At 45.4% G+C, this 22,544-nt stretch overlaps 1 protein-coding gene across 2 annotated transcripts; it reads right to left on the bottom strand.

The window, feature by feature from the left end:
* Window positions 1-236: 236 nt before the first annotated feature.
* Window positions 237-14,885, bottom strand: RAN (RAN, member RAS oncogene family). Of its 2 annotated transcripts, none has more exons than XM_040347508.1 (7): window positions 14,816-14,885; window positions 6,660-6,708; window positions 6,493-6,577; window positions 4,573-4,698; window positions 1,652-1,839; window positions 769-939; window positions 237-648 (listed from the first exon to the last, which is right to left on the bottom strand). In XM_040347508.1, exons 2-7 carry the CDS (start codon window positions 6,693-6,695, stop codon window positions 604-606), a joined length of 651 nt encoding a protein of 216 aa, XP_040203442.1. In that variant the 5' UTR covers window positions 6,696-6,708; window positions 14,816-14,885; the 3' UTR covers window positions 237-603. The 2 variants fall into 2 exon arrangements, with proteins under 2 accessions (XP_040203442.1, XP_040203439.1); XM_040347505.1 differs by lacking the exon at window positions 14,816-14,885 and adding an exon at window positions 14,667-14,794.
* Window positions 14,886-22,544: the final 7,659 nt, after the last annotated feature.

Here is a 22,544-nt window from a genome sequence, read left to right as displayed (position 1 = left end):
GTGGGAAGTGTTAAAGAGGCAATTCAGCCAAAAGATCAGAAACCCAACTCAGTGTACATTTAGCATTATAAATTTTAACGGATTTCACAGACAACACCTAGACCAAAAGAAGCTAGTTATAAGAAAGAAAACAGTCTGCTTTAGTCTCGAAGTGCACAGCAAGTTTGCAACCTGCAATAAAAGCATCAGCTGGCTCAAAAGTGTTTAGAACAGAACAATTTGACATGATCAAGAACTGGGGTATTTGAAATACAACTTTATTATTATGATCTAAACGAAAAATGTATGGGAATGACAGTAACAAACAGGATCACCATAGAACATTGTGATGTGACTGTAGCAGTCTTAACTTAGATTTGAAACTTTTAAAGGGAATATTATTTGCAGTCCCAAACAGCTAGATATGCAGGTCCAAAATATGAAGGATTTATTTCTCAACTGCCACATTCACTCCAAAGCCCATTCATCTCCTTCAGCATCCCAAAGGGTTAAGCACATGTTCTGCTCAGCTAAATAAAGTGGCAAACACGCTGCACCACTGACATCACAGGACAGTTGCCTATAAAACTAGACTTCTGACTCTGGGCTCGAGCTTCATTCACCTCACAGATCATCATCTTCATCTGGCAGTGCTGTGGTCTGGGCAATCTAGTGAAGGAAAAATATATATATTAACCACTGAAAAATTTTTTTTTTTCTTTTTAACAAGCAACAAATGGAGCAAACCCCAAAATGACGACTTTTAAACATTAAGGGAAACAAACTTACCTGTAGATCATTCTCATATTGTGCAGCCAACGCAGGATCCATAACCACTTCAGGTGGTGCAAGAGCAGGCATGGCTACAAACTCAAGGTTGGGATCCCCTATCAGTTTTCTGGCAAGCCAAAGGAAGGGCTTTTCAAAGTTGTAGTTACTCTTTGCAGAGATATCATAGTACTGGAAAAAAAAAAAAAAAGTCAAACATTAGATCACAATATTGCTAAAAAAAAATAAAAACACATTCTATTCTTTCTTAAAAAGGAGTTTCACTATACTTTAAAAAAAAATTTTAAACAGAAGTGGGAACGGGGGTACTGTCATAACCGGGTGACCTGTCTATCAAAGTGCCCAGGCAAGGGGGAGGGGCTATACATGACGGCACGGCGGGGGAACACAGCTATTTAAATGCAAATGACAGCTGTTGTGTTCCCCAGCGCATAGTAACTAGATGTCGGCGGCGTGATCGACTTGGCTTTGTCTTAAGGCGGAAGCGGCAGCAGCTCTCCTCTCCCCCATACGAGGACTGCTCTGCTCTCCGCCAGCACTCGGGGGGGGGGGGGGGGGGGGGGGGAGTATTCTACCAGGCATCGGGAGTATTTGCGCGAGTACAAGTACTAGCGCAAATACTCAGCATCGGTCCCGATACTAGTATCGGGACAACACATATCAAGAGCATGTCTGTTCCATGGACGATACCCCAAATGTACATACAATTCAATCACAGATCCTAAATCTTTAACCCATTGCTAGGACAAAGTGTTAAAAAAATATAGTTGCAATGTGTAACAAAAGTAGGAGTTACACCAATTTTACTGCAAAAAGTGGAAATACACTTTCCAGATGAAGTGGTAAATGCCCATCAGCACACAAGAAAGGGAAGTCTACCAACCTGAAGATTCTTCTTCCTATGAAATACGATGGATTTTGCCTTCACTTTTCTGTCCTTAATGTCCACTTTGTTGCCACACAAGACTATGGGGATATTTTCACATACTCTTACAAGATCTCTATGCCAATTGGGTACATTCTTGTATGTGACTCTTGATGTTACATCAAACATGATAATGGCACACTGAGCTGCAAAGTTAGAAAAGTTTGTTAGTGGTACTACAGCGACTTGAAAGTATTCATACCCCCTTGAAAATTCACCACATTGTCATGTTACAACCAGAAAAGCAAATTATTTTATGTGATAACACAAAGTGGCAGGAAGATAAACCAACTTTTTTTTTTACAAATAAAATGTGAAAAGTGGCGTGCATTTGTATTCAGCACCCCCTGGGTCAATACTTTTCAAAAAAACTTTAACTGCAATTACAGTTGCAAGTCTTTGAGTATGTCGCTACTAGCTTTGCACAGCTAGAGTGACATTTTTGCCCATTCTTTGCAAAATAGCTCAAGCTCTGACAGATTGGACGAGGGAATCAGATTTTTCAATTCTTGCCACATATGTCAATTGGATTTAGGTCTGGACTGACAACCATTCCAAAACATTGGAATGACAAGTGCCATGAGGCATAGCAAGACTGACAGCCACAAACCTGCCACCCAGAGGCATGATGGACTGGTAGTTTTGCAACAGCTGGAGGGCCGCTAATTGCATATCCCTGATCTAAACCATTCCATTGTAGTGCTGTATGTTTAGGGTCATTGTCCTGCTGCAAGGTGAGCCATCTCAAGCTTTTTTCAGACTAAACAGGTTCTCCAAGATTGCCCTGTATTTCGCTCCATCCATCAACTCTGTCTTTGCTTAAGAAAAGCATTCCCCCCCCCCCCCCCCCCCCAACATGATTCTGCCACCACCACGTTTCATAGTGGGATGGTGTGTTCAGGGTGATGTGCAGCGTTAGTTTTCCACCACATAGTTTTGCTTTTAAGCCAGAAAGTTCAATTTTGGTCTCATCTGACCACAGCGCCTTCCACATATGGCTTCATGCAAACTGAACATCTTATGGCTCCCTTTCAACAAGGACTTTGTCACTCTTCCATAAAGGCCAGATTTGTGGAGTGCACAACTAATAGTTGTCCTTTGGACAGATTCTACCACCTCAGCTGTGGATCTCTGAATCCCCTCCAGTGTTATCATGAGTCTCTTGACCGCTCTCCTTGCCCAGCCTGTCCGTTTAGGTGGACCACCATTTCTTGTTAAGTTTGGAGTGGTGTCACAGTCTCCCATTGTCCGATAGATTGACCAGTGCTCCGTGAGATGTTCCAAGCGTGGATTTTTTTTTTTTAAACCCAACCCTTTTTAAACTTCTCCACAACTTTACCCCTGACCGGTTTTGTGTGTTCCTTAGCCATCATGGTGCCGTTTGTTTACTAAAGTTCTCTAAAAAAAAACCTCCATGGGCATCACAAATGACTTGCAAACACACAGGTGGACCATTTACCAATTAGGTGACTTCTGAAGGCAATTGGATCCACTAGATTTTTGTTAAGGGTATCAGAGTAAGGGGACTGAAAACAAATGCACGCCACACTTTTCAGAAAATTGTGATTTGGAAGAAAAATATATATTTTACAAATATGTGCCACTGTGTTGGTCCATCACATAAGACAGTACAAATCTCCACCATCAAAAGTTAAAATTTTAGTATCCACTAGAAATATTTTAATACTGTGGTCAACAGGGGTAGATAACCCTTAACCAACTGAATTAAAGAAAAGGTTTTAAGGTTTCGTTAACTGGAGAAGTGGCAGTTGATAGGAATTTGGGGTTACCCATTCATTTTGGGGTTACCCCTTTAATTTCATATTAGTCTAATACTTAATTATTCTGAATTCTTAAACTTTTAAATGACAAATTCTCGCTTGTGAACACAGGAAACTTAAAGCTTGCGGCTAAAGCTACTGTTCTGCAGAATGTGTGAAATATTCTTTATAAAGAAGAGTATATGGTCAATATTCTGCAGACATATATGAAGTTTAATAAACATTTATAGAAATAAGATGAGCTATGAGAGACTGGTCAGAATATATTTTAAGGAGCAATATCTCTAGGCAGATTTTGCATTTCAGATTAATATACTACATCTCTACGCAGACTTTGTATAAAAATAAACTAAGAAATTGTACCCCGATTGGCTTGTCCACGGAGAGGTACATCCCAAGGGGTGCATCTCAATTAACAAATAAAACCAGCTGAATTCCAGATAATAAATGAGTAATCTTGCTACTAGTGTTAGTATCCCGATTAATCGTAGGACTCCTCGTAACCCAGAGCCTTGGGAGAGATTAAATCCCAAACATGCTAGCCTGACTTAAGGAACTGTCTACTATAGTTCTCAGTTAGTCCTCTGCAACCCCCTTAGTTCTACATCATTTTTATATAACCGCTTTAAGGGAACACTATAATGCCAATAAGTTGCAGTTCTGGGGCCGCCAAAAAAAAAAAAAAAAAAAAAAATCACATTCAAGATGGCGATACATTCAGTTTTGTAGCTAAATCACATGTTATAAACTGTATGCAACATGAATATTGGTCTATTTTAGATTTAAACTAGACTGAAGCGAAATGCAAGCAGGTAAACGCATTGGAGAATCTGTTGTGAGCAGCTGCTTTATTACATTACTATTAGGCTCACTATACTTCCAAGTCTTGCAACAAACCTAAAAGTGCCTTCTTTGGCCATAGGATGGCGAGAGCAGTTTTAGTAAATATTGACACCCATTTTAAAATACTCATAACAGTATATGCTTTTCTAAAATGCATTTAATTTATGAAAAAATAAAAATGCCTGCAGCATTTTAAGATGTTGACAGGGTGGTATAACAGTTAAAATTAAATTAAAAGTTCACTGCATTTCTCACCCTGGATGTAATATCCATCTCGCAAACCACCAAACTTCTCTTGACCGGCAGTATCCCATACATTGAATTTAATAGGACCTCTGTTGGTATGGAAAACCAGAGGGTGGACTTCAACACCAAGTGTAGCTGCAAAACAACAACAAAGTCATTTACAAACAATCAAGAGAATTATACAACACTTGCAACTTATCAATAACCTGCAAAGAAAAGCAAAGGCATACTTTCCCTTCAAACTCCACTGGTGGAAAAGCCTTCAGCATGGAGTGGGAGGGTTAGAGGTCTGGTTCTGCTCAGCATGCTGTGTGGTTCTTTCACCTCTAGGTCAAGACATGACAAGTAGCCAACAAAGGCCAGATGAGGGCACCAGAGTGCATAAGTTCTGATGCTGAAGAATTTATAGCCAAAGAAGGTTGTGTTGACAGTGCAAGGGCATACATTACAGTTCCTCTTCAAAGTACACCTTTGATGCAGCCATTTAAAAAAGATCAGATTGAAGAGACTACTGGAGAGATTAGGTGTTTGCGTCTACACTCAAAATTCCACCAAGAGCACATCCCCACCCACCTGAACTGCGGAAAAACATTTCAGGTTCCAATCTGCCTGTGAGCCCTGGTTCACACCAGTGCGGCTTATATACTGTGCTACTTCAGTGCAATTAGACCTGTTTTAATTGCGGCTTGGGACTTAGAAGTCTACGCAAGTTGCAAAAAAGTAATGCAGAAATCTTTGATTTGCAATGATTTAAACAGTTCCCATTGCAGGCAAAAGGGTGCAACTTGCCATGCGATTCTGAACTGTCTAATCACATGACAAATTGCACGTGTGAACAGAGAATAATAAAAGGAGCAAGGAAGAAATGATGCACAGCCAGGTATTCCCACACAAATGTAAGTGCACACTGACCAGCCTTGCACGGATTTAAAGGGGGGGGGGGGGGACCAGCAGCAAGTCTAGCATTCAAACACTAGTCTAGCTGAATTTGCATAGCACTTAGACCAATAAGATAAGAGACCCGATTTGGGTGCGTCACCAAGTTCGCATAGGGCAGTGTGCACTGCCATCAGGAGACGTGCGATGCGGGAACCTGCAGGGTTCCTACATTGCTGCAGTCTGAACCAAGCCTCTGGAAGACTTTGTAGCAGAGACCGCTTACAACTCAACTTTTACTAGGGCCATCATTCATAGTCCACTATAAACTGAAGAGCTGTAGGCTTTTCCCTTGTAGCCTATGGGAAGATTTTGGGTACCACAATTTCAAGTTTAGTATTCATTTACTCATCACAACCTTGTTAAACCCCCCCCCCGCCCCCCAAAAAGCAATATATTGCATTTGTGTGCACAAATATTAACCTTTTTAAAGCGGGAGTTCACCCAATTCTTTTTTTTTTTCTCTTCTCCCCTTAGATTCCTGCTCGTTTTGTCTAGGGGAATCGGCTATTTGTTTTAAAATATGATCCGTACTTACCCGTTTTCGAGATGCATCGCCTCCGGGTATGGGTCTTCGGGAGCGGGCGTTCCTTCTTGATTGACAGTCTTCCGAGAGGCTTCCGACGGTCGCATCCATCGCGTCACTCTTAGCCGAAAGAAGCCGAACGTCGGTGCGGCTCTATACTGCGCACCGACGTTCGGCTTCTTTCGGAAAATCGTGACGCGATGGATGCGACGGTCGGAAGCCTCTCGGAAGACTATCAATCAAGAAGGAACGCCCAGTCCCGCAGCCCATACCCGGAAGCGGCGGAGAAGATGCATCTCGAAAACGGGTAAGTACGGATCATATTTTAAAACAAATAGCCGATTCCCCTAGACAAAACGAGCAGGAATCTAAGGGGAAAATGTGTTGGCTATGGGTAAACCTCCGCTTTAAGTAAAAGCCTATTGTGCAGAAGTGGCCCAGACAGCAAAGGGTTAAAGTTTACATACCTACGTATTTTTTCTCAAATTCACCAGTCAAATGTCGTTTTACAAATGTTGTTTTACCAGTACCACCATCACCAACCAGAACAAGCTGAAACACAAAAATATAGCATTTTAATGTAAAGAACAAACATTTTAAACAATTTAAACAAAATATTACACATTAGTTTTACCTTGAACTGAACTTGAGGTTCTCCCTGGGCTGCCATGGTATGTGTGTGGCTAGGAGAAAACAAATGTACAACATTTAGATTTTGATAGCGTCAGCAACATGAGCAGCGGTATTGAAAACTATATAATAGGCCACTCATCCCCCCCAAGGCAGACAGTTCCAGGCCTCATTCAGACAGTTAACAGAGCGTTAGTCACCCCACGCCACCTCCTAATATACACCCACTTCCTGGTGGACTATTAAAGAACTGACTTATGATTGGAGCACAGCAGAAGCTCTATACACTGCAGGGGGGTTAATACCATAGAATGTAGCAAGCGACAGGTTAAACATGTGAACAATGTCACATTCAAAAACACCAACAACTACTTCATGCACTCACTAGGTTTAAAAATTACACTTTTCTTATAACTTTCCTGTAGTCACGTGATCAATAATGCACCCCTCATTTCTGCAGGCATCACCTTTGCCATTAATGTCATAGGCTTCCAGGATGGCCGCATCTACCAACCAGCTACATTGAAGCTGGACAGCTGGCATGTTAGGACCACCTTACACTCAGGAGCACAGTAGAGGGTAACTACCACAGCATTAGTGTTGTCACCCTGCTACAAAAGTGCATAAAAAGCAAATAAACTTGCCGGACCACCAGGCAAATGCCAAGCTCAAAAGGCAGCTTATTGCATTTAAAAAAGTAAACCTCCCTTTTATTGTTTATACATAAGGCTTACCGCTAGGTACTGTATATATATCACCTAAACTTGCACTGTTGAGATATTTACTGTATACATTGCTGATTACATCATTGGCACATGTGCTCCGAAGGAACGGTTGTCTGCATGTGGGAGTGATTTTATTGTGGCTCTGGCCACTCAGCGCCAGAGCCCACAAACCCAGAAAACCACTGGGGAAGATGTCAGCCGTCTCAGCAGGCGCTGCCGAAGGGCTTCATTCAAAAGGTATTTTATAATGAGCCAATATGCAATACATACTAGCTCATTATGCAGGTGTCTTAGTTTTTTGTACAGGGTTTGCAACCCTTTTAAAAGCTAAAAAAAGTCAAGCACAATTATTCTAATGGTTTACAAAAGCAACATGTACAGCCACCTGATCACTTTTACTGACCCACAAAAGTGGGATGACCCACAATGGAGGGAGGGAGCCCAGGGGACCAACATCCATAGGTCATTTGTTACCTCCCCTAGCTGCACAAAAGAGGAAAAAAAAAAAAAAAACCACAAATGTACATCACTAGGTTTCTGGTGTTATTTTCCCCAGCTGCTACGACCATGAAAGAAGCAAATTGTGCCCAATCTGCAGTCATTACGGCTACGATGGGAAGGCAGGTGGGATATAACAGACCCCATCCACACCTGAGCAAATTGGAATTGCAGACATACAGGGAATTAAATTGTGCTAAAATCATTAAAAGACTGCTGCTCCTGAACAAGCAGACAGTTGGGGTCCCCACAGCTACTTTCACACTGAAGGCGCTTTAGCGCTAAACATAGCACCTGTAGAGCGCCTGAAGACTGCCCTCCCATGCCACCCCAGTGTGAAAGTCAGAACTAGTCACACACTCAGCGGCTATGTACACCGAGTGCATCACACGGGAGCACGCCTGCAAGGTAACCCCCTTGGGAGAGAGCTTCCCAGAGGAGGTTAGTTATTGCCGGGAGGAAACGAGAACGGTCGTGGGACCCCTGAAAACGGCATTCGGGGCCACTCTGCAAAACTAGTGGCACAGTGGAGGCAAGCATGACATACTTGTCATAAAAACTAAACCTTTACAATCACTTAAAAGGCTTTTTCACACCATGTCTATTGAGCTACATTTTTCTGCCCCTATAGATGTGCAGTGGCATGGCGCACACAGCTCAGACAGACATGGCGAGAGCCAACTTTAAGATTTACAATCGCTTCCTGCACTGCAGACACAACAGGAAATGCATTAATATCGCGTTACAGTAGAAGCCGATCAACACTAAAAGCCCTGCATCAGACATCACTAACCCATCTAGCCCTGTAAAGAAGAAATCAAATACCTTTTTGAAACCAATCAGACAAAAACAGAGCTCTCAGCTGTGGCTTTGCCATTGAGGCAGGTGCTGAGGACATAACCAACAATGGAAGCAACATATAGGGTAAACTAACACTTTAAAGTAATCTCTGGGATAAACATCACTGGAAGACATTCCTTCCATTCCTGTTGGCAATACCACCATTTTACAGAATTTAAAAGTGAATCTACCTAGCAAAGAAAGAGGCAGCAATACATAAAACCCAACAAGGGCTCCAATACTTTCCAAACAAAAGTTTTGCCGCAAGTTATACTTTATATAAAGGAACAAAAGTTCCTTTAATGAAAAGGCTTAATAGAACAAACCATGAGGAAGCAGACAATTTACATCATTTTGTGCTGGTCAATGGGAGATGCCAGAGTGAGCCAGACGGGTAGAGGAGAATTATATATTGCCTTTAGTTCCACTTTATCTTTGCCTTTTCACATAACACCCTCCCTCCAATTTATTATGCAGTCTATTCACATGTCATACTGCAGCAGATCTTCTGTTCAGATGTCACAGCCAGTATCCTGCACCAGTTACCCCTCTCAGGTTCCAGCAGCCCAGGCCCCAACTGGGCTCTGCCGGCAGCTGTCCTAATGTGCTCCCACCGTCTGAATGTGCTTCCACCGTTAAAAGGGCATCTCAAGGTACTTCATTTTCACCTAAGGGCAAGAATGGCAGTAGCGCAGAGGAAAAACTCCCACCATTCAGTTCAATGGTCCCTCCGCACTGATGCAAACAGAGGCCATTGAAATAAATGAGATTTTGCTTGTTGGAAATCTTCGAGCATCAAAACTCAGATGTGAATGCAGCCTAAAAAAAAACCCTAACCGAAATTTATGTTACTGGGAGATCAGCAACAGAGCCAAATTAGTAGACTGGAGCTTCGCATCCCACCGTGCAAGCATGAGATGTCCTGTCTGCACTTCCAGACTGGTCCCAAAGCTCCCTGGGACATGCGATGCGTCCGAGGATTTGGTAGGGGAAAAAAGCATAAGTGGATTGTGTCAGAAAAGCAGCTCTAAGGTCCCTTTCACACCGGGGGGTTTTTCAAGCGTTATTCGAGCAAAGCCTCATCTGCAATCCCAATGTGCTGGTAAAGCACTGCTAAGACCCCAACGTTTTAGGGCGTTTTTAAAATGCCAGTGTGAAAGCGCAAGGTGTTTTTACAGCGCTTTCATTTCAATAGAGAGGTTTTTGGAGCGTTTTTTTCAGCACCCAAAAGCTGCTCCAAAGATGCTGCTTGCAGGACTCAGTGTGAAAGGTCCATTGAGATGCATGGAGTGTGTTTTAAGAGCATTTTAACCACTTAAGGACCGGACCAATATGCAGCTAAATGACCCAAGGGGTTTTTACAATTCAGCACTGCGTCGCTTTAACAGACAATTGCGCGGTCGTGTGACGTGGCTCCCTAACAAAATTGGCGTCCTTTTTTCTCCACAAATAGAGCTTTCTTTTGGTGGTATTTGATCGCCTCTGCGGTTTTTATTTTTTGCGCTATAAACAAAAATAGAGCGTCAATTTTGAAAATATTTTTTACTTTTTGCTATAATAAATATCCCCCAAAAACATATCTAAACATTTTTTTCCCTCAGTTTAGGCCGATACGTATTAGTTTACCTATTTTTGGCAAAAAAAATAAATAAATCGCAATAAGCGTTTATCGATTGGTTTGCGCTAAATTTATAGCGTTTACAAAATAGGGGATGTTTTTTTGCATTTTTATTAATTATTTTTTTACTACTAATGGCGGCGATCAGCGATTTTTTTCGTGACTGCGACATTATGGCCGACACTTCGGACAATTTTGACACATTTTTGGGACCATTGTCATTTTCACAGCAAAAAATGGATTTAAATTGCATTGTTTATTGTGAAAATGACAGTTGCAGTTTGGGAGTTAACAGGGGGCGCTGTAGGAGTTAGGGTGCACCTATTGTGGGTTTACAACTGTAGGGGGGTGTGTGGCTGTAGGACTGACGTCATCGATCGAGTCTCCCTTATACAAGAGATCACTCGATCGATACGCCGCCACAGTGAAGCACGGGGAAGCCGTGTTTACATACGGCTCTCCACGTTCTTCAGCTACGGGGAGCGATCGCGACTATAAATGAATAGCCGCGCCGTCGTACCGGATCGCTCCCCGAGGGGATCCGACCGCCGCATGTAGGGGGGGGGGGGGTCCCGACCCACGTCCAGGCAGGCACGTACAGGTACGTTGATGTGCCTGTCCGTGCCATTCTGCCGACGTATATCTACATGAGGCGGTCGGGAAGTGGTTAATAGTGCTATTTAACGCTAAAACGCTGTAAAAACACTTCAGTGTGAAAGGGGTCCAAAGTAAAAAATATTTTATACCTTAATGCAGGGTCAACCAGGGTTATTTGAGAAATTTGTGCCTCTCAGATAAGTTGACACTGACACCATTGATCTTTTCAGCCATCTATTAGAAGCATTCCTCCCACTGATCACCACACTCTGGTATTATGAATTGTAGATCTAGTCATTTTAAAAGGGGTTCCCTGAGACCAGAAAGTCATTTCAAGAGGTCCCGTGTTGAAAAGGCTGAGAAAGGCTGTCTTAGTGCAATCCCTGTTTTAAAGAGGAACTACAGCAAAACCTAGCCAGCCACATACCTGTTCTGAAGGCACTCCGGTCTCCATACCTGCTTAATACAGGCATTTGCTCCCACTTCCTGGCATAGGTCACTGCAGTGATCTACTCCATTTCTGCGCCTACTTTGTCCTTCCCCCGCTGTCTTCTGGGCCAGCAAGGACGCGCAGCGCGACTCACGCATGTGCAGTACAGAACCAGGAAGTGAAGCCACATGGCTTAAACTTCCCGATTCCCTTATCGAGGATGGCGGCAGCAGCGGAGAACCGCAAAACAGATCAGCTTCGGCTGCCGACATCACAGGCGCCCAGGACATGCAAGTGTCCATATATTAAAATTCAGCAGCTGCAGTATTTGTAGCTGCTGGCTTTTAGGCAGACCTCTTTAAGGTAAAAAAAACATTTCACCCCTTAGGCTGGGTTCACACTTGTTCGAGGTGGGAACCCCAAGAATCCACTGCGGGTCCCCGCATCGCACTCGACATGCACATCAGTTCACACTGCCATATGCGAACTGCTGGGGAGTGTCAATACAAAATACCCCCATTTCAGCTTGCATATTGCACTGCGAAATGTCAGTTTGGACACGAGTCTGATCACATAGGTGTGAACACCCATGCGATCAGATTCTGGTGCGGACCAAAAAAAGGGTCCTGTGCATGTTTGGGCCAAATGCGTTGCGATATCAGCCATACTATTTGTATGGCTGAAACCGCACTGCATGGACATTGCATGCGATTTGCAGAGCAAATCACAAGCAATCTTGCACAACGCACAAGTGTGAAGTGCTCTTGACCTGCCCCCAGCGCTGTGCCTGGCTACATCTTTGGTCTCCCTACTTTTACAGGAGACAGGAGCCATGGAATTGTGACGGCAGAAAGCAGAGGGGAAAAATAGTTCACAGAGTCTGTTTTGTCTGAACGTAGATCCGTATATCCCAAGGATGTTCGATGCAATTTACTGTTGAAGTCAGGGCAACTTGAAATAGCAGATATGAATCGTCATTGGGAATCATGGGGTACGACTTGTCGAGCAACTGATGTCAAAAGTCGCAAGATGGAGGTGCCCGAGAGGCGATCCAAGAATCGGCTTGGGTGAGTACACTGCTGGATGCCTGGACAGGCAAGTTTCCCCAATAGTAACTCAGCTACAGTGTAGCTGCCGACTTAATTTTTGGGGGATGGAGGCCAGAACTCCTTAAGCCTGATATTGCTCTGAATATGTTTAAGGCTACTATACACTGATTGTTTCGCAGCAATTATTAAAGGACATGCGACTCAAACCGCACATCAAAGGTGCGTTTTTGCCACTATTGCTTTCAATAAGGTGCTTTCTGGTGTATTTAACTCAAACATGCTACAAAAATGCTGCAAGTAGAAATTCTTACCACAACGGAAGCACACCACCTCAGTGTGAACACGGGGACAAGTTTTTCCTAAGCTTTTCAAGCCTTAAGGAAAAAGGGCTTGGTAAAAAAAAAAAGTCTGTGAAGGCAGCTTTTTGGGGGGATCATTCACTATTTTTTTTGCCTGTCACTGGACTTGTTCTAATCAATATCTAAACCTCAATATCAAAGCCTGTGATGAGGATCAAAAAACATGGGTGAGGTGTGTGCATCCATGGATGCACACATGGTTTGCTGAGGAAGCACTAGTAAGGAGCCATAAGTATTCTAGAAGAGGACCGGGACCACTTTGTGCATTACTATATCACAGATCAGTAAAGAAAAGAAAAAAAATGTTTAAATCACATTAAAGGTCAGAACAGCCGAGATATAACAAAAAATATATATAGAATTTTTTTTTTTTTACTTTGAATAGCTCAGTAGTTGCTGATTATTTGTAATCTAAAAAAAAAAAAGGTGGTAATGAGATCACAACCCCAAGCATTGAACAGGGGAGAATCCCAAGCACTGATGTAGAAAGGAGTTCACAACCCCCAAGCATTGAGCAGTGGTGGGGGTGGGAGATCACATCACCAAGCATTGAGCAGTGGTGGGGTTGTGATCTCCCTCCCCCCGCTCAATGCTTGAGGTTGTGATCTCCCCGTCAATGCTTGGGATAGCATGCCCCCCCCAAAGCATTAAAGGGGTTGTAAAGGTAAAAAAATTACCTAAATCGCTTTTTTTACCTTAGTGCAGTCCTCCTTCACTTACCTCATCCTTCCATTTTGCTTTTAAATGTCCTTAATTCTTCTGAGAAATCCTCACTTCCTGTTCTGTCTAACTACACACCATAATGCAAGGCTTTCTCCCTGGTGTGGAGTACCTCTTGTGGGGGCGAGCAGGCAAGTCAGGACACCCTACTTTGCAGACCAGGGAGAAAGCCTGCATTACGGTGTTGAGTTACAGACAGAAGAAAAAGTAGTGAGGATTTCTCAGAAGAAATAAGGACATTTGAAAGCAAAATGGAAGGATGAGGTAAGTGGAGGACTGCACTAAGGTAAAGGAAGCTATGTAGGGGGGGGGGGGGGGACATGTACCTTTACAACCCCTTTAAGCAGTAATGGGGGAGATCACAACCAAAGGGATTGAGCAGTAGGGAGATCACAACCCAAAGCAATGGAGAGAGCACAACCTAAAGCCATGAGCAGTGATTGGAAGGAGGGGGGGGGGTGGTAGGGAGATCACAACCCAAAGCAATGATCAATTGGGGGAATCACAACCCTGCAGACACGTGCTACCCTCCAATGACAATAGGAATAGACTCACGAGGAAATCTTATTCCAGCAGAGATAACATGAAGTTTAGTCTCCGTAAAGGAAGGAGTGCCGAAAACCTAACACGTTAAGAAACACGGCTGTAAAGCCAGCCATCACAATGATATCCGCATGAGAATGAGGCCTACCACCCAGAGTATAAAGTATAATGGAAGTCTATGGGCCCAGGCCAGGCCTCGTACAGACGCCGCTCCCGCCATAGGCAGCCACATGGGGGAAATGAAAGGAGTGTAATGGCGGAGCTCCGCTTCCTGCTGGCCTCCTTCCCACACATACATCCCGTTCCTCTCTCCGGGGAGAGTCAGACTCGCTCTACTACCAGGGCCTCTCCGGTGAGGGAGTAGGGCGCCCCGGCCAGGCCTCTCCGGTGAGTGCAGGCCTCGACGGGTGGAGCCCCGGAGTGCCTAGTCACGGCCCGGAGGGGAGGATGGGGTGGCCGACAGTGAGGGAAAATACCCACATAAACCATGAACAGACTACACCCTATACGGAGACTCACCGGCGGCCGCGAGCCCACCGCGCCGGGCAATGGAAAAAGCGCGCCAAGCCGCCACCCCCGCCCCCTGTCAGGGGACTCAGCGCCGCCGCCCGCCCGATCCCCCTTCTACTCACCCGAGGGGTCTATCTCCCGCCCAGAACGACGGCAAACTGCTACGCGACTAAAGGGCCGAGCACACGGGTAGAGGGCGAGCTGTACCGCGAACGATGGACGGGATGCACGACGGATTGTAACGCGCGGCCTCCCTCGGATCAGCTCTCACCTTCCAGAAGAGTCTCTGTGTAAGCAGCGAGAGAAAATGGCGGAAGCGGGATTCAAATACTAGGGCGCGCGCTGTGGGCGGGACCAGCGTCACATGGGCGGGCGAGGACGTCACTGCAGCCTAGACTGCGGCGGGCTGGGCGGGAAGGGGTTTGCTTTAAACGCAAGTTGGAGAAAGAGAAAGAAAAATCAAGCGGGCTGGGTGTCGGTGGAATGCGTACAATGTAGGACTTCTCACATGAGGAATTTGGCGGCCCGCTCTTCTCTTTCCGAGCTTTGCTGGTTTCAGGAGCCGGAGTCACTGGGCCACAACGAGTCTGCAGGGAGGACTGCCGCCTCTCCTCATCTGCAAACTTGTTGGATCTCAATGGCCCAGATTCAGTAAGAATTGCGCCTAAATTACGGAGGCACAGGGCAACGATTTTGCCCTGCGCCCCCTGCAAATTTGCGCCGCTGCCCTCGATTCACGGAGCAGTAGCTCCGTAAATTGCGAGGGCGCGCCAGCAAAATTGCCCGGCGTAAGCGCGCAATTTAAATGATCGCGCAGGGGGCGGGAATCATTTAAATTAGGTGCGTTCCCGCGCCGATCGTAAAGCGCATGCGCCGTCGGGAAACTTTCCCGACGTGCATTGCGGCAAATGACGTCGCAAGGACGTCATTTGCTTCAAAGTGAACGTGAATGGCGTCCAGCGCCATTCACGAATCACTTATGCAAACGACGTGAAATTCAAATTTCGCGACGCGGGAACAGCGGGTATTCTTTAGCATTGGCTGCCCCTACTATTAGAAGGGGAAGCCTTACGCTAAAGACGCCGTACGGAAACGACGTAACTTGCGTACGCAGGGCTCGCGCAACATTGTGAATCGGTGTTAGTATGCAATTTGCATACTATACACTGAGCACAATGGGAGCGCCCCCTAGCGTGGCATAAGGCTCTTATGCCACGCAGATTTTAGGCTGCAGTCGGCGTTACGATGTTCCTGAATCAGGAGCATTCGTAACGCCGGCGCAAGCAATTGCGCTGCGTAACTATGGTTACGCAGGCGCAATTGCTCTCTGAATCCGGGCCAATGTGTTTTGTTTTCCTGCGTTTGGAAGGCAGCTCAGCAAAATCATGAGGTTTGCCATACTGGACAGCAAGTGATCACTCGCAGCGATTTGCGTGTTTGTACAGCCAGTGATCACTCGCAGTGATTTGTGTGTTTGTACAGCCAGTGATTTGCGTCTGTTCGTTTAGCCAGTAATCACCTACAGTGATACAGCTGTACAAACATGCAAATCGATGCGATTGATCACTGGCTGTACAAACATGCAAATCGCCGTGAGTGGTCACTGGCTGTACAAACATGCAAATCACTGCAAGTGATCACTGGCTATGTAAGTGATAACTGGCTGTACAAACATGCAAATCACTGCAAGTGATCACTGGCTATGCAAGTGATAACTGGCTGTACAAACATGCAAATAACTGCAAGTGATAACTGGCTGTACAAACGGACACAAATCACTGGCTGTACAAATAGACACAAATCGCTGCAGGTGATCACTGGCTTTACGAACAGAAAAATTACTGCAGGTGATCACTGGCTGTACAAACAGACGCAAATCACTGCAGGTGATCACTGGCTGTACAAACAGACGCAAATACCAGCTGTGGAAGTTTAAACTGGAAATGTTTCTCACCAAGGATGGCTTATGGCACTGGCGGCTGAAGTCCAGAAGCTATACAGGACATTATAAAAAGAGATTTATCAAAAGATTTAACAATAGTGCCTTGCAAAGTGCTAAAGGCACACAGAATGCTGTAGAGCAGACAGCGAAGTTTGTATGTGACAGGCAGGCTTAAATAGCCCGCCTGGCGCCAACAGGGGCGCACGCATGGATTCCTGTGTGCGCACGCACATGTGCAATGGTGCCCGCGATTGTACGCCAGTGAGCCTGGAAGCCTGTTACTGGCAGGATCTTCCAGACAATGCCCCTCCAAGGGGCAGCCTCCGGATGCCCATCCGGGCTAACTTCTCAGGATGGGACGTTTTAAAGGATTGACCCAGACTCTTTAGCCGCGTACACACGGTCGTTTTTTGTCTTGTAAAAAAACGTCGTTTTTTTCTCATGAAAAAAACGAAATTTTTCAAACTTCATTTTAAAAAACGACGTTGCCTACACACCATCGTTTTTTCAAAATGCTCTAGCAAAACGCGGTTACGTACAACATGTACGACGGCACTGTTTCATTCAAGCTCGTGTCATAACTTGCTTCTGAGCATGCGCGGGTTTAAAAACGTTTTAAACGTCGTTTTAGCCCACACACGATCATTTTTTATGACTTGAAAAACGACATAAAAAATTGAAGCATGTTCGAATTTTTTTTTGGTCGTTTTTTAGAAGACAAAAAACGACATAAAGCCCACACACGATCATTTTAAATGTCGTTTTTTAAAACGTCGTTTTATTTCATCACAAAAAAACGGCCGTGTGTACGCGGCATACGTGTATGCGTGGGTGTTCCCCTTGGGTTCCTCAAGAGTTCTTTTTGGGCCCATACCCCTTCCACTTAATCAGGAATTGGTTTTGGTTGTTTCTCCTCCTGCAATCCAAGATTGACTCCACTTCAAACTCCTCCTCTCCGTCTACCATAACAGGGTCGGGGGGATCCAAACTTCGACCAGGAAATGGATTGGAAACAGAAGGTTTCAGTAGTGACACATGAAACACGGGGTGGATTCTCAGTGAATCCGGGAGTTTTAGTTTATAAGCCACCTCATTGATTTTCCTTCTAACAGGAAATGGGCCAATGATTTAAGGACCCAACTTCCATCTTTAAGTTCACTGTGGACAACCACACCAGGTCACTGGGTGCTAGTATTAATTCACCTCGTCTTCTCTTGTTGAAAGCTTCCTTGTGCTCCTGAGTCCTGGACATGGTTTCCTGCAATAGCTTATTATTGGAGCAGAAGAAATTGATTTTTTTCCTGAACTGCTGGCACTGTACATTCAGGAAAGGGAATTGGGCAGAAAGGAAGGATGAAAGCAATAGTTAGTGAAAAATGGGGTCTGCATAGTAGCTGAGTGAGTGGAGTTGTTGTAGGTGAATTTGGCCAATGGAAGCAGGGAAATCCAGTCGTCTTGGCCAATTGAAGAAAAACAGCATAGGTATTGCTCGAGGGTTTGATTAGTCCTCTCTCCGTTTGCCCATTGGTCTGAGGATGGTAAGCGGAGGAAAATGATAATTCAATATCCAGAGCACTGCACAGAGATTTCCAAAATCGGGAAGTAAATTGTACTCCCCGATCTGAGACGATGTTGGCTGGTACTCCATGGAGTTTGACAATTTCCTTAATAAATACCTGTGCCGTCTGGAGAGCTGTTTAGTTAAGTGGGTGATTGGGGCAATAATGGCCGAGAACCCTTTGATGAATTTCTGATAAAACTTAGCAAATCCAACGAAACTTTGGATTTCTTTCTTGTCTGGGATCGGCCAGTTTAAGATTGCAGCAATCTTCTGAGGGTCAATCTTGATGCCCTCACTGGAAAAATTAGTCCCAGGAACGGGATATTTTCCTGCTCGAACTCGCATTTCTCTGATTTTGCGTACAGGCCATGTTGTCGAAGCTGGGCCAACACACATCTGACAGTCCTGCGGTGGGAGCCAAGGCAAGAAGAGAAAATTAGAATGTCATCTAGGTAAACAATGATAAATAAGTCCAAATAGTCCCAAAAAACATTGTTGATAAAGTACTGGAATGTCGCAGGGGCATTGCAAAACCCGAAGGGCATCACCAGGTACTCGAAGTGCCCGAATCAACTACGAAAGCCAGTTTCCCACTCGTCCCCTTCCCTGATACGAACCAAGTTCTAAGCTCCTCGGAGATTGAGTTTGGTGAAGATTATAGAGGCCCCCAGTCTCTGAAATAGCTTTGGTACCAAGGGAAGGGGGTAACGGTTCTTAACTATAATTTTGTTAAGCTAACGATATTTAACACAAGGCCGAAAGGAATGATCTTTCTTTTCCACGAGACGTGGATGGGATGATGAATGCTTTCTTCAAGTTTTTGTCAATGTATTGCTCCACCTCTGTTAAACAAAAATTCCTACCAAAAGGAATTTCAGCTCCAGGGAGCAGCTCGATGGGGCAGTCGTAGCCTCAGTGGGGTTGTAGAGTCTCTGCCCCTTGTTTACTAAATACATCTAGAAAATAACGGTAAGTCTCTGGAACAGATTGTCATATCCGTGTCGTATTCGGTTTCCGTGTCCAGGGATAGTAGAGTAGAGGGCCCATGAGGGACTTGAGAGCCACAGAACTGCTGGCAGTAGGGTGAAGAAAAGGTGACCTCCCCTGTGACCCAGTTGATATCATGGTTGTGGGCTTGTAACCAAAGCATTCTGAGGATTACAGAAAACAGGGGAGAGGAGATTATATCCATGTGTAGTAGTTCTTGGTGTGAACTAGAGATGGCAACAGGTAAGGGGGCGATCTCTTGGATTACAGGCCCAGATTTAATGGCAGACCCATCAGCCAGATGAATAGAAAGTCCACGGGTCTTAGGAAGAAGAGGAATCCGGTGTTTGGCTGCGAAGGACGAATCCATGAAGCAGCTACAGGCTTCAGAGTAAATAATATTATTGGTATTTGCAAAGTCCTTCCTGGGAGCTGTAACAAGACAGAGAGAGCAAGATGAGATGTGGTCTTGGTAAAGGAGGTTGTATAGTCAGGGGATATAGAAAGACACGGGGCTAGATTCAGATATGTTAGCGGATCTTTAGATCCGCTAACCTATCTGATTTATGATCCGCCGGCGCAAGTTTTATTCAGAAAGCACTTGCCTCTAAAGTTGCGGCGGCGTATCGTAAATCCCCGGCGGAATTCAAATTCCGCGGCTACGGGGCGTGTAGAATTTAAATCAGGCGCGTCCCCGCGCCGAACGAACTGCGCATGCGCCGTCCGCTAAATTTCCCAGCGTGCATTGCTCCAAATGACGTTGCCAGGACGTCATTGGTTTCGACGTGAACGTAAATTACGTCCATCCGTATTCGTGACCGACTTACGCAAACAACGTAAAAAATTAAAAATTCGACTCGGGAACGACGGCCATACTTAACATAGGATACGCCGCATATAGCAGGGGTAACTATATGCCGGAAAAAGCCGAACGCAAACAACGTAAAAAAAAAGCGCCAGGCGGTCGTTCGTTTCTGAATCAGCGTAACTCCTCATTTGCATATTCGTCGCGTATACAAACGGAAGCGCCACCTAGCGACCAGTCGGATTGCAGCCTAAGATCCGACGATGTAAGTCACTTACACCTGGCGGATCTTAGGGAGATCTATGCGTAACTGATTCTATGAATCAGTCGCATAGATACGACGGACGGAACTCAGAGATACTACGGCGTATCAGGAGATACGCTGTCGTATCTCTATCTGAATCTGGCCCAGGGAGTTTGGCAGGGCAGTTTCTGACATAATGTCAAGGATCTCCGCAATATAAGCACAAATTATTCATCCAGCGACGTTGGCGCTCCTCCAGGGTAAGGGAAGGACGAAGTACCCTTAGCTGCATGGGCTTGGACGTGTCAGGCGTGGAGGTTGGTTGTGCAGAGGGTGCCGGGTGTAAGTGACTGGGGACTCTTGGTAGCATCCAGGTTGTACAGGAAAATCCTGTTCTTTCAGCCCTTTGTTCCCTCAGGCGCCGATCAATCTGTATGGCCAGATCAATCAGTGCATCCAGAGTCTGCTGTATGCCAACTCTAGCTAGTTCATCCTTCAGTGGGTCAGACAGTCCCATGCAGAACTGGTAGCAGAGAGCAGCATTGTTCCAGTTCGTATCTGCGCTCCACTGCATGAATTCAGTCCCATAATTGTCTGCTGCCCTGCGTCCCTGCTGAAGGGTATTGCAGTGCGGCCTCTGCAGTTGCTGAAAGCTGGGGGTCTTCATATATCTGAGCCATTGCATCGAGAAAGGTGGTAAGTTTGGTTAGCACCTCAGCCTTCTGTTCCAGGAAACGGTGGGCCCAGGTTTGGGGGTCACCCGTGAGTAGGGAGACCACAAAGCCCACCTTGGTGGCTTCCAGGGAGAATGCGCATGGCTGAAGGGGGAAGTACAGTTCGCAAGAATTACAGAAAGCCCTGAATTTGCTTCGGTCCCCAGATAATTTTTCAGGCATGGGAACTCTGGGTTCTGGAGGGAGCATCACAACATGGGGGGCTAACTGGGTTCCGATGGGGTTAGACAGAACTAAAACCTGTTCTTCCAGCCGGGTGTATCCTTCCTGAAGCCTCTTAGCAGCCTGAGTCAGTCCTGACAGGTGTAGACAAAGTTCCTCCATTGGAGAGGCTCCCTGCTCGGGCTCAGACATGACTGTCTGCTACTGTCACGTACCTAGTGGCTCCCACTTGCAGCCCCTGGTAAAGTAACAGGAGGCACAGAAGTGAGGAGTGGTACGAGTGCCTGGCAGGATCAACAGCGGAGGGAGTCAGTCCAGGAATCCCTTGCAGGAGACAGGAACTGGAGAGCAGGCACAGGCTAGAAGGCCCGAAGCAGGAACCAGGAACAGACTGGAACAGCTGACAGGTAGCAAACTGGAACAGGAGTACTGGACTGGAACCAGGAACAGACTGGAACAGCTGACAGTTTAGCAAGTTGGAATTGGTAGCAATGGATTAGAACCAGGAACAGGCTGGAACAGCTGGCAGGTTAGCAAGTTGGAACTGGTAGCAATGGATCAGAACCAGGAACAGGCTGGGTGCACACTGAGGGTACTTAGTCAGGCCGGGTCAGATATCAAGCGGGCAGCAGAAGAACCAGAGGAACAGGCAGGAGAGTAGTCAAAACAGGCCGGAGGTCAGGTGCAGGGGGATAGCTTGGATAGTCACACAGAACACTGTAGAGCAGACAGCAAAGTTTGTATGTGACAGGCAGGCTTAAATAGCATGCCTGGCGCCAACAGGGGCGTGTGCGCGGGTTTCCGTGCGCGCATTTGTGCGCACACGCATGTGTGAAAAGTGAGCCTGGGATGCCTGTTACTGCCAGGATCTTCCTGATAAGATTTCTACATGGAGCAACCCCCAGGGTTTGAGCAAGGAGACAACATTGTGTGTAAACTTCATTATATCCAGATGAAGCTGAATATAATTTGACAAAGCACATGCTGTTGAGAAGGGGTGTTGGAAAAACAACAACATGTAATGTAAAGTTGCTTTTATAAACTGACAATACTATATACATTATAGCTATCTATACAGCAGGTGGCGCTCTAGTATTATAGTGTAAAGTTGTTGTCTATGATACAACAGGATGTATTGTCTATCTCAGATCTTGTACTTGTATGTTCCTGTTTCCCGTTCCATGCTGTAAGATAAAATCTAATTTCTTGCTCATACATCACGGGACACAGAGCCTTAATTTCTTAATGGGTTATGTAGTCACCACAGGTGATTGGACACTGGTAAACCCAATTAAAATTGAGTTCCTCCCCTATATAACCCCTCCCAAATGCAGAGTACCTTCGTTTTTTCGCCAGTGTCTAAGGTGGTTGGTCACGTTGAACATGTGCTAAGAAGAAAAAGCTTTATGAATAAATATACCCATAGTATTTTTACTATATTCACTGGTACCGTCTAAAGTCCATCTCATTAGCCCAGCTCTATTCCTAGTTGCAAGAAGAAAAAGCTCCTTTGATGGTCTTCTGCGAAGGCCTAGGAGCTATAACCGGATCCATTCCTCGGGCCG

The sequence above is a fragment of the Rana temporaria genome, chromosome 1 (genome assembly GCF_905171775.1).
Source record: "Rana temporaria chromosome 1, aRanTem1.1, whole genome shotgun sequence".
NCBI lineage: Eukaryota > Metazoa > Chordata > Amphibia > Anura > Ranidae > Rana > Rana temporaria.
The sequence above is the reverse complement of the archived record's forward strand: the minus strand, read 5'-3'. Positions and strand labels throughout refer to the sequence as shown.